The sequence below is a fragment of the Pinus tabuliformis genome, chromosome 1_1 (genome assembly GCF_031772625.1).
Source record: "Pinus tabuliformis cultivar Carrire ecotype Pingquan chromosome 1_1, CPIR1, whole genome shotgun sequence".
In the NCBI taxonomy this organism is placed as follows: Eukaryota; Viridiplantae; Streptophyta; class Pinopsida; order Pinales; family Pinaceae; genus Pinus; species Pinus tabuliformis.
In genome coordinates, this window is record NC_142297.1 from 744092452 (window position 1) to 744104872 (window position 12421).

Sequence of the window (12421 nt, forward strand, 5' to 3'; positions counted from 1 at the left end):
TTCAGACATTATGGGAGCCATCTTTACAATTTTATGGGTTCTAACTTCTCAGCACATCCCTTATAAACTTTTATGGGTTCTAACTTCTCAGCACATCCCTTATAAACTATCCCTGAAATTTTATAACTATTGCTTAAAATCTTTTCCATTCTTTCCAAACTGGTAGCCTGTTCTCTTCCCCTTGAATCCAGCTGCAATGTTGATAGAGCTATTTTTCACCAAAATGTCCTTTTGCATCTCAGGTGACTTCAATTTCGAGCCTACAATTGTGAAGCTGCCTCATTTTTCAACTTGGTGCTCCAGATTTTTTAAGTTCTAACATTCTTGGGGCTTGCTGAGGAATAACTATTTACCCCCACAATATGTTGGACAGTAGGAACTCTTATCTATCACCTTTCACACAACGTGTCAAAATACATAGTTGCATGAGCCTTTCTTTTGTGCATCAAAGACCAAAACTCTGAGCAAATCTTGATAAAACAAAATACTAACATGATTGGAGACTTCCCCATCACGAAACTCCGTGTCACCAATGAAAGTGTTATTACGGATTTGTGACCAATTTCTTCTGAACAGGAACATCTATAAAGAAAGGGTTTGTGTAATCCTCAAAATTTTCACCAAATGCATTATCTTTACCCCATCTCCATCCTCTTCTTCTGTACCTCTTAATCCCTCTGAAGTTTCTTAGGGGTTGACTCATAGATCAAGCTACCTTTATTATAAGAATTCTTTGACTATAAATTTTATTCATCTACCTTTCACAAAAATTATCACAATGACTTACAAACAACCTTCATATATTAATAATCTCAACACAAACCTGAGTTAGCAAATCAAAATTAAAGCAAGAAATATCTTAATTTTTAATATCATTGTTGGAGTATATTTGAAACTTCTAATACAACTCAGGAATCAGAAAAATCGGAAAAAGGAGAGGTATAAGAATCAGTGAAACTTAGCAGGAATAAACTCAGCTCTGAAAACTCAGAAAATTCAGCAACCTGAAAAACTAAGGAAAAATAAAAAAAATCGAAGAATTTTGCAACACAAGTTGCAACAAACATACATTAATCTATAGACAAATTCTTGGCAGATCCCAGATATTTCTTGTCAAAAATGGGTGGCAATCTACAAATTTGTTTTTATTGAAAGTGGCATCAAAGTTCTTATAGTTTGTACCAATAACATCATAATTTCTCCCCACTTAATTTTTTGAAACCTAAAGCATAATTGTCGAAGTAGCCCAAAGGGTTATAGTGTGATACAATTAATGCAAATGTTGAACAAATTTTACAAAACAAAATAGTTAACAAGACCAAAACAAATTTTAAGCCCTTGGAGACAGTCATTGCACCTTAGCAAGCTTTGAAATGACTCCAATGTTGTCAGAAACATGATGTAATTTTTCTGTCATGGTTTTCAAGATAATGGAATTCTCCTGTGAAAAACTCAAATTTGTAAATATTAAAAAATCACAGTTTACTTGTCACGGCAAGGTACTTCGTGTGACGACCCTGAGCAACCAGTTGTCCAGTCTTTTTCCTTAAGTCAACAGTAACAAAGGCAATTGCCTTCCCAACTCGAAGAACCTTGGCTTCTATTTCAATCTCTTCCTGGATTGGAGAAAAGAAAATTTAACACTAGCATAAGGTACAAGCTGCTAAACTTAAGAGACTCAGATATCCATAACATAAAGGGATGTTCAAGATATACCCCCAACTTTGCAGCATCAAGGTAAGAGACATTGATTTCAACAGAAACACCTGACGTTTTCGCTCCTGTGGTGAAAATTGCTGCAGACCCTATAATATCAACAAATGCAGCAATAGCTCCTCCATGCAGAAAATTTCCAGAGTTCTGTAAAATCAAAGGGAAATGTTGTTAACTAAACTCTCTGGAAGGTTGATGCCCTAATTTAGCCATTTAAGTGTACCCACCTATCATATTAGAGTCTATGTACCAATGTCAGTGGAAGTTATGTGCATGTATGGGAATTGGACTGGTGACCAAATGCTGGCACAGAACACAAAAGATACTCTCACCAACAGATGACCTTTAAGGAGTAAATCAATGTCATGCATGCCTACCTATGGCAGTGTTGGAATTCAAATTTCATGCAGAATACAGACATCAGATTATAGGAAGGAGAAGAGAGAAACAGATGCAGTCACGAATATTTCATTCTTCGTCATAACTTACTGCATACATGACATTTTCTTTTATTTTCATATTTCTCTAATTACTTATGATGTGGATCTACCTATGAAATAAACAGTACATGAATACTAGCTATTTTGTATAATATTACCACTTAGCCTCTATCCACAAAAAGACATCATTTTAAAGCTCTGATAAGAAAAATATACCCGCAAATTTACCCTGACAGCACTAAATATCGACATGATCTACAAAAAAATAAGATGTGGGAGCATGACATCAATATATGCCTTTGAAGTTTGCATTAACCATTGAAAATGTATCTCAGGAAACCACTGAAGATGTACCACAAAAGACTTGCATCAATCACAAAATATATAGCATAGGGAACTCGCATCAGCCACAGAAATGTTGCATAGGTAACTTCACATCATTCACAGGAAATTCACAAAAAAAGTGTCACAGGTATCTCGCATTATACACAGAAGGTAACTCGCATTTGTCTCAGATCATATGCCACAGAAAAACTCGCATCTGTCTCAGAGTATAGACTACAGGAACTTCACATTAATCTCAGACTAAGTCACATGGTTCAGGTTCGAGATCAGATTCGGCAATGATTAGGTTCGGTTGGAGCTCAAATTTTTTGATGAGGTTCGCCATTAGGTTCGCCTATATGCATTTTCTATTTATATACATTTATTGACTTTAATTAAATATAGGATATAATAGTAAGAAATAGACATCAATAAACATAAAAAGTACTATCATGGACAGGGAAACTGCAAGGATAGATTACAAGCTTGAGTTGTGACACTCACGAGTTTTGATCTATGGACTTGGACAATGGCTATGAGGTTCGATGAAATTCGCCAAACCTCAAAAATTCTTTTAAGGTTCACCAAAATTCGAACCTCAAGGTTGAAGTTCAACGAACCTGATCTCAGAATATGCACCACAGGAAATTCGTATCACTGCCACAGGAAACTGCCTCAGATGACTCACATATATAGCTCATAACTCACCACAGAAGACCAATGAATTGCTTGCCAAATGATTGAGGATACATGCCAATTTATAGTTGTTTCCATATGTGAAGGGTCATGTCCATTGGGTAGGCCAACATGAACTCTAGGAGGGCCGACTTGGCAACATGGAGGAATAAATAACATTTACAAAATTCAATTTTTTCTTTCTTTTTATAGGGTCACGAAGAACATGCCCTTCTGAATTTTTTTTTGTTCTCACAAGAAATACATATTGATAAAAATACATTAATTATGAAGACTGAACCTAGTTACAATTTCAACAGTCCCTCCTAACTACGGAGGTATTCATAATGACTTATCAGGATACTCTCAAGTTGAGAACTTCTATAAGAAAGGATCCATATTGATAAGCATCATCAAGCAGCATCATAACTAGCATTTTTAATTACAAAATGGCAAGGCCTTGACTGACAAGCTCTATCTCTCCACTAGATCAAAGCACAACACTAGGAGGCATATATTTGGACACCACCACGACTACCTCTCAAGGAACATACCCCATCTGGATGTTCACCAAGTATGTCCTTACAGGACTATTCTTAACTTGGATTCCTACTCCTCAAAGAATATTGGTCCTCCTCAAGATTGCTCTTATCTTGGATACCCTGCCCTATCCTCAAAGAGTATTGGTCCTCGGGACTACTCCTATCTTGGATTCCCAATCCTCAAGAAGTATTGGTCCCAGATGATTATCCAATCCTCCATTCTCCCTACCAGTGCCTTCACTAGACTTACGACTGTTAGTCCTGACCTAGTGCATAACACATGGAGAATAAAGTGTCCACCATTGCTCCCTCTCAACCAGGGAGGAGTTACTTACTCCCTCTCAACCAGAGAGACATAACCACAAGCTTCAACTTGTCTCATTCATCAGCAACTTGTTCTTCCGTGGATATCTTAGTAGTAGCTTGCAGGGTTTCTCGGCTCCTAACAGCGTCACATCATATCGAATTTCAACCTCCCTGGATCTGGACAATATTTACGCAACTTTGTCATCAAATGGTTCATCTATCATCCTCAAGGAGCCAAAATTCCTCATAGCTGCTAGCACATACCTTCTTTCTTACATAACAGAATTCTACCCTCGTGCTCTTCCAAGCCATCATCAATGCTATCCACTCAATCCATGTGATCCCCCATTGAATCAAACAACTGCTAGTACAATAACATCAAACAGGTTATCTCAACTGCTATCTTTCCAGCCTCTTCACATATTTCTGCAATATGTCCTTTCAAGGAGCCAAACCATATCCCATCATTATCAGAGTTGCCAAATCACAATAGCCTCTAGTCAAGGTGTGGGATTCTTCATGTCAAATTCTTGTTGCTTGCTCCCTCTGAGGTCAACATTCCTTTGTATGGTCTATCTTCATATTACAACAAAGTTCTGCTTCATGCTCTTTAGCTTTCAATCATAAATCAATGTGTTCCTAAAACGAACCAATCAACTACTAGTACAACAACATCAAAACTCTTCAACTCCTTACTCTCTAATCAACTTCTTTGTTGCAAGCTTCAAATTGTTCCCTTCTTCTTTCATCTTCATGCTTTGTCGCGTTCTTCTACTTCTTCCTTTCATCTTTTGAGAATGATTAGCTCCCTCTTAAGCTTGGACCTCTTCACCAACCTTGTTCTCGTATTAAACAACAAGTGTTAGATCTATTTTTAATAGTGGACATGATTAGATAGGATTTTGTTCTCAGGGTTCTTCTTGATCCAAACTATGTTAGGGTCTACAAACCCTAAATTCGGAAATTCTTCACAAACTATGAGTTCTACAAACCCTAGATTCTTAAGATCTTCAAACTCTGATATGTTAGGAATTGAAAATTCTACAAGCATGCAAAAGGATCAACTACAAAACCCTAGTGCTATCTCAAATATTTCTAACATATCTACTTAGATATTTTTCATAATACAACACAATCTTTCAAAGGGAGCACACAATCATTAGCACGTACTAGAAAGCTCAGCATTATATGTAACACAGTTAGCAAGATAACTATGAAAAGAACAAGAATTATAAATACATGTTTTGACCTACCTTAACCCTTCTTGCAAAGATCCAATCCTTTAACATTTGTCATATAACAACTTTCTCCAGTAAAGATGCTTCAAACCTTCAGCCACAGAAATTTCTTTAGGTTGCTTGCTTTGTCTTGGCTCCTTCATTGATGTAAATCGTCCTTCTGTTACCACAAAGTCTTGGCTTCTAATTTTTAGTGAGGATTTCAATTTCTTCCTTAGTCTTTTGGTCTCGTACCAACAATACACCTTTTGCTTATGTTCATGCAAGACTTGGCTTGAGAATGTCAAGCACTCTTGTATGTAATCAAACTACGTGAGTTTGACTGAATCATTGGCCTCAATACCCTGCTGCAATATTTTCTAGGATGTATGCTATTTAAGACTTATCCTTCACTGTTCAGTGTTGATCTTGCATTGGATGATAAATCAGGCTATATGCCTTACCCTCTGCTTCTGTAACATACTTTCATAGTCAATTGTATATATGTCATCGAGCTTTAAGAGATGCTTATCTTGTCAGATATTGTTTTCAAGTTTCTACAAATCATAATGCAGTGGAGACTTCAAAGAATTTTGGTTCTTCCTTTGATAAGCTCGAACTTTATTCTCAGGATTTCCTTTGAAGCAGTATACTAGCTTCCACGTTATTTAACAGCTTCTGCGTTCACAAATCTGGAGATCTTCAGGCATTGGGACTTTTCAATTCCTATACGAGATACTTCAAAGGAGTCATGGGCTATTAACAATTCAGACTTTTCTTCCAAACTTCGACCTATACCTCAAGGATATGAACTTGAACTGCCATAATTGACCATAGATCACAATCTTGAATAACTTCATATTTTAGATTTGGACCTTTAGTCATAGTGGACTTGATCAAAGACAATAGGTTCTGATTGATATATGAGCTTAGAGGTATATGAGCCCCCACAGAGGGATATACAAGTTTCCACTGTTTCAAACTTAAGTACAGGAGAATATTTTCTCGAACAATTTTCTCTTATGCACGGAGTAGACCTCCTCATTAGGGGAATTTTGAGGTCTAAAATGGGCCTCCTAAAGAAATTATAAAATAATAATGGAAATAATAAAATAAGATTAGATTACATCATCAAATTTTAGAAGGAAAAAATAAAAACTACTTTTTCAACTAGTATTTTCAACTTATATCCCTATGGGTTTACTCACATTTCGAGTGGGAACACTCATTGGATGCAGAATTTGATTCATCATCCAAAGAGTACCCATGCTACAAACTTTCGATGGACCCTGCTACACGAAAAATGAGAAATATATGAAAAATGTTATTGCAATCATGTTTTTTCATGTATTTCTCATTTTTTGTGTAGTAGGGTCCATCGAAAGTATGCAACATGGGTACTCTTTGGATAAGGAAATAAATTTTGCATCCAAGAAGTACCCCCACTTGAAATTTGAGTAAAACATTAAGGAGATAAGTTGAAAATACGAGTTGAAAAAATAGTTTTATTATTTTTTATTTTTCTGTCTTTTTACTTTTTTACTCCAAAAATGGTGAATCATCCCCCATGGTTGACATCATCATCATGAATCTTATTGGTTCTTATAAAGTTTATTTTGGTTGTACATATTTCTTAGGACGCCCATTTTAGACCCCAAAATTCCTGTAATGATAATGCTCTTAACTAAAGATAGGGGTTATCTTTAGGCCTGTTCCAGGCCTTTTTCTTCCACAAAATCTAACTGCCAAACACAGAAGGTCTTCTCCATAATCTTGATTACTTCAATAGATGTGCTAGTCCTCCACAAAAGCATTGTATGTAGGCTACTTGATAATTGTTGTTCAACCTTCATAGTGAAATATTTCACAAAACACTACTAATATAGGCCAAGGTTGCACGAAATGGGGAAACAGGTACGAGTTTCCGAAACGCGACCTCCCCAAATTTTGGAAACGGGGAAACGCGAATATATATATATATATATATTAGGACATTTAAGAAATATGCGCAATCATAAAGCATATATGATACATTCTAATTTATTACATTATGATAAAATTGTCAATTGTCAATGCATAAACTATAAGTCTCTAAATTTACATCACATTTACTCATGAATGATCACATAATGAAAATAGAAATATCCAAAATCAGCCACGAGAAATTTCTAATTTCTTGTCTCGTGCTTGATTGGGAGTCTCCTCCTACATAGTCGAACGACCTTAGTGCTCTTGATTAAATACAAGTTTCATACCCTAGTATCCTACATGCTCTTGATTATTGGGAGTCTCCCCTGCATAGAGGGCTTGGTTCTCTTGATTAAATACAAGTTCCATACCCTAGTACATGATAAAATCCAATGGAAACATTGCAATCCCCCCAATTTTGAAATCCTGAAAAACAGATAAGTCTGCTAGATTTTGAGTGAGATCTAAAATTCTACTTTCTCCATATGAAATCCAATGAGGGCGAAACCACTCTCAAACATCCTGAGTCATTTCATGGTAATGTTAAAAATTTAAGTAAAAGGATGAAAATGAAAAATAAAGGAGAATATCACTTTTACTTTAAGAATTTAACATTACCATGAACTACATATGCCTCAAACTTCCTGATGAACTGCATATCAAAACTAGGGCAAAAGTTCACTTTTATAACTTTAGACAGGCATCTAGAAGCAACTAGAAGTCACTAGGATAACCTAAAAATAAATTACAAAACAAATTTAATAAAAAAAACACACAAGTAAAACGCTGAAACATGATTCGTACGGCCCTGAAACGCGTTTCAAGCCTTACTGGCCACATTTCAGTGTCGTGAAACGTGGCAGTACGGCCTGAAACGCGTTTCAGGGCCGTACCACACGGGTTTCAGCGTTTCGTACTCGTTTCTGTACAAAAACACCCCCTTGCCCTACGTTTCCTGCAACTTAGATATAGGCCTTCTTTTGTGTAATGTTCCTAAAGGAAATTTTACAATGATAACAAAGACATGCAAAGATAGCAACACATAAATTTTTAGAAACAAATACACATGAGCCAGAAATTTCTACAAATCCCCAAATGGTCAATTTTTTTATTAATAATATCTGTTGTGGTACAATGAGTTGGGGAAGTGCACCTGGGCTTGCACAAGGCAAGCTACAAGCATCAGGTGATGAGTACAAGAAAGCCCAACGGCTGCAATAACCAGCTCCTCCAGAAAATTGCGTTGTTGCTCCAAAACTGCACTACTGCCTGACTTCGCCCCCTGATTTTCCCACTCTAGAGTGCCCATAAAATTCTAGGAATTTGGGATTGTGATCCTTGCCCAAAGCCCATAAAAACCTAGAAAAGGTTTCACTTGGTTCTAACCTTCAAAAATTGACCCTTCACAGCTTGGCCCTCCTCCAAATACGAATTTTGTTGTTGTGATTGATCTTGTCAATCTCTGCACTCCCAACTCCAACAATCCTCCTCAAATGGCCCTCCAAATGATCTCCCAGCTCCCCAGCTCCAAAATTCCCGGATAATGTTGCCCCAACAAATCTCACTCCAATGACTACGCAGTCCCTATGTTGTTGTTACTCCCCCTGCTCTGCGTTGTTGTTACTCTCCTTGCTTTGCGCTACTGCTACTCTCCTTGCTGCTAGAACGTAGCCTCCTTGCTGCTATCCTCCTGGTGTTGTAACTCAGCCCTCCTGTTGTTGTAACTCGACCCTCCTGCTGCTCCTTTCCCTGTGGTTGTAACTCGGCCTCCTTGTTGTTACTTCCCTAGTTCATGTAACTCGACTTACTGCTCTTGTAACTCGACTCACTGCTACTAATACCAGCGTTGATAATATCAGTATCAGAAAAATATCGGCGAGGGTCAAGAAAACATCTTATCAGAAATAAAGGCGAAAATATCGACAAGCATAAAAAATGCATTATATATATATATATATATATATATATATATATATATATATATATATATCATTTTTTTCAGATTTTTAAACATATAAAGCAATAACAACATGAAATAAACACATTGGCACATAAATATAAAGAAAGCACTGATATATATGATGTCAAATAGGAATGATACATCAAAGGCGATACCAAATCCTGTTGATCCCTGATAATTGTCCAATCAAGAACTCAAATATGGAGAACCAATACAAAATAGCATCACATATATAAAAGTATCTCATCATCGTGAGTTATATGTAGCAAAACAAATAAAACTAGCAGTTATCTATCTGAAATCATTGCCCTCTCCCCCTTTTACGGGAAAACATTATGGGTTGTTTGCCAAGCCTGCCCCTAGTAGTAGAAGGCCCTGGCCCTGCCCTTGCACCTAATGTCAAATAATGAGTGCTAGGTATGGAGTTGTGCTCTCCTATATCTATAGCAGATGGTGTTGATGTTGATGCTCCCACAGTCCCCTACTCCTCCGCTGCCTCCTACTCCTCTTCCTTGTGTTGCTCCTCCTCTGAGTCCTCCTCCTCTTGTTGCCCCTATTCTAATGGATCATCTGGCTCTAACCATGAAGGTGACTCCTCCAAGATGGGCACCTCAGACTCCACCCTCCATTGAGACAATACATCAATATTGTCGAAGGAAATGGCATCTGGATCCATTGGTGCTTCTATTTGCTTCACTCGAAGTCGGATATGGGAATGCACATACACTAAATCATTGAGGTGTGCGAACTCTAACTTGTAATAGTGTCAAAAAAACTAATGAGTCTTGACTCTTGACACTTGAGGGTCATAAATTTAAAAAATTTAAATACAATAAATGTAATTGCTCAACTGAAGGCTGAAGCTCAAAGTTATACCTGTTGCGCTTTTTTGAGTGTATTTTCTCAAATACACTCCAATTGCGCTCACACCCTGAAGAGCTACATGTTTGACTCAGGATTCTTATGGCCAATTTCTGCAAATTTGGTGCCCTTGCACCATAGCTTCGCCACCAAATATCTACAACAAAATAAAGAAATAAAAAAGTCAAAAACTTAAAACATAATTAAACTTTCAAATAAAAGTTACATAATTGAATTTTAAAAATCTAGAATTATAAATAAGGAAATTCTAAATTGAAAATTCTAATGAGTGATGACTTGTCACTTACGTGGCATGAAGAGGGTCCTTTCCCTAATAGCATCATCAAAGCCAAATAGGCCAACACAATCCCGATAAAATTGTATCTCGCGATTGATTTTGCTACGAAGCTCAGGATCAGGTACCATCCTCTGAATATAGGAATGGAGCCCTTCCATCACCTCGCCATCAAAATCAAAGGCACATTTGTATGAAAATGCGGGGTTGAGGAAGAGTGTTGCTGCATGAATGGGTCGATGAAGCATCCCTTTCCATTAACTATCAATCACATCCCATAACATCATATGCCTATCAAGCCCAGCAGAACCCTTGTCTGCATAATAAGAACGAATGGCCTCCTTGGCCCTATCCATGGCCTCATACAAATAAGCCATTGCAGGCTTGTCCCCATCTACCAATCTCAGAACCTTTACTATAGGTTCACTAACTGAGCATGCTTCTTCTACTTCCTGCCAAAACGTGCCAAAGTACACCATTTTTGCAATGGTTCTCCCATCCTGTCTCCTACTGTATCTACAATCACGGCACTCATCAAAAACAAACATTTGCTTCAACTCGAACTGGCATTGAAGCAAAGACTAAAGAGTAATAAAATTGGTGGAAAAATGTGTGATTGCGGGACGTCGCAACTCCTTGTTTCTAGTGTACTCTCATCATGAGGCTAAGAACAAAAGCATGGTTATAAATAAACTTGGGGACGCTCCTAGCCATATCAATCACCTCCTTTATGAAGGAGAGTTTCCCCATATCCTCAAGCAGCAAATCGATACAATGTGCTGCACACGGAGTCCAGAACAATGTGTGGTGCCTCTCCATAAGCATCCTACTGGCAGACACATAATTAGTTGCATTGTCTATTATGACTTGCACCACATTCTGCACACCAATCTCCCGAATGAACCCATCTAACAACTCACATATCATTGTTGCATCTTTGATATGTGTTGATGCATCCACTGATTTAATAAACATGGTACCTTTAGGACAATGTACCAAGAAATTTAGAAGGGTCCTACCCTTCCTATCTGTCCAACCATCAGACATCATTGTGCATCCAGAAACTTCCCATGTTTGTTTCAACTCCGCCAATCTAGAGTTGATGTCTTGCTTTTTTGCTTGAAGAATTGGCCCCCGCAACTCCTCATTATAGCACTTTTTTACCTTGGGCCCACAACAGCAATAGAATCACACATTCACTGCCAAAATGGATTGGTTTTGGTGATGCTGAGAGGTAAGTCGCTCCAGAAAAGACACCTCCCCATAACTCTAACTGCTTCTTGCTTCTTTTTTTTAACAATTGATTTTATGGAAGATTGTGCTCCATGTCCTATTCGTGGAACAAAAAAATATGACCTCACACTAGCACTAGCAGGTGATGTTGTCGAGCCCCTCCCACTACCCTTAGCCTCAAAATCAGAAGAAGGTATCCCGAAATATCTACCTGCACGTTCAGCCTTGTTTCTTTCTGCCTCTTCCTTCTTTCTATCTTTTTCATCAATTGCTTCAAGAGCTTTTTGTATAAGCTACGGACTAGAAATTGTACAAAGCCCAACATCATGTCCAGGGAGTCTAGCTAGATGGTATTTCAATCGCGTAACCCTTCCTGTCATCCTGGTCCCACACAATTTGCATGATAGATATGCTTGATTTGTCCCACCATCAGGCTCTCACAACTCCTCATTATAGCACTTTTGTACCTTGGGCCCACAACAGCAATAGCATCACACATTCGCTGCCAAAATGGATTGGTTTTGGTGATGCTGAGAGGTAAGTCGCTCCAGAAAAGACACCTCCCCATAACTCTAACTGCTTCTTGCTTCTTCTTTTTAACAATTGATTTTATGGAAGGTTGTGCTCCATGTCCTATTCATGGAACAAAAAATGATGACATCACACTAGCACTAGCAGGTGATGTTGTCGAGCCCCTCCCACTACCCTCAGCCTCAAAATCAGAAGAAGGTATCCCAAAATATCTACCTGCTCGTTCAGCCTTGTTTCTTTCTGCCTCTTCCTTCTTTCTATCTTTTTCATCAATTGCTTCAAGAGCTTTTTGTATAAGCTCTGGACTAGAAATTGTACAAAGCCCAACATCATGTCCAGGGAGTCTAGCCAGATGG

General features: G+C 37.8%; 1 protein-coding gene across 1 annotated transcript in view; it reads right to left on the reverse strand.

Moving 5' to 3' along the window:
* Positions 1-1120: 1120 nt before the first annotated feature.
* LOC149216133 (Thioesterase superfamily protein) overlaps positions 1121-12421 on the reverse strand; it is a 64241-nt gene continuing 52940 nt past the window's right edge. Inside the window, exons 2-3 of the mRNA XM_089392708.1 lie at positions 1717-1860; positions 1121-1616 (exon numbers count right to left, since the gene is read on the reverse strand). Of these exons, the coding sequence (XP_089248834.1) occupies positions 1476-1616; positions 1717-1860 (285 nt within the window). The 3' untranslated portion in view covers positions 1121-1475. The remainder of the gene's footprint in view (positions 1617-1716; positions 1861-12421) is intronic.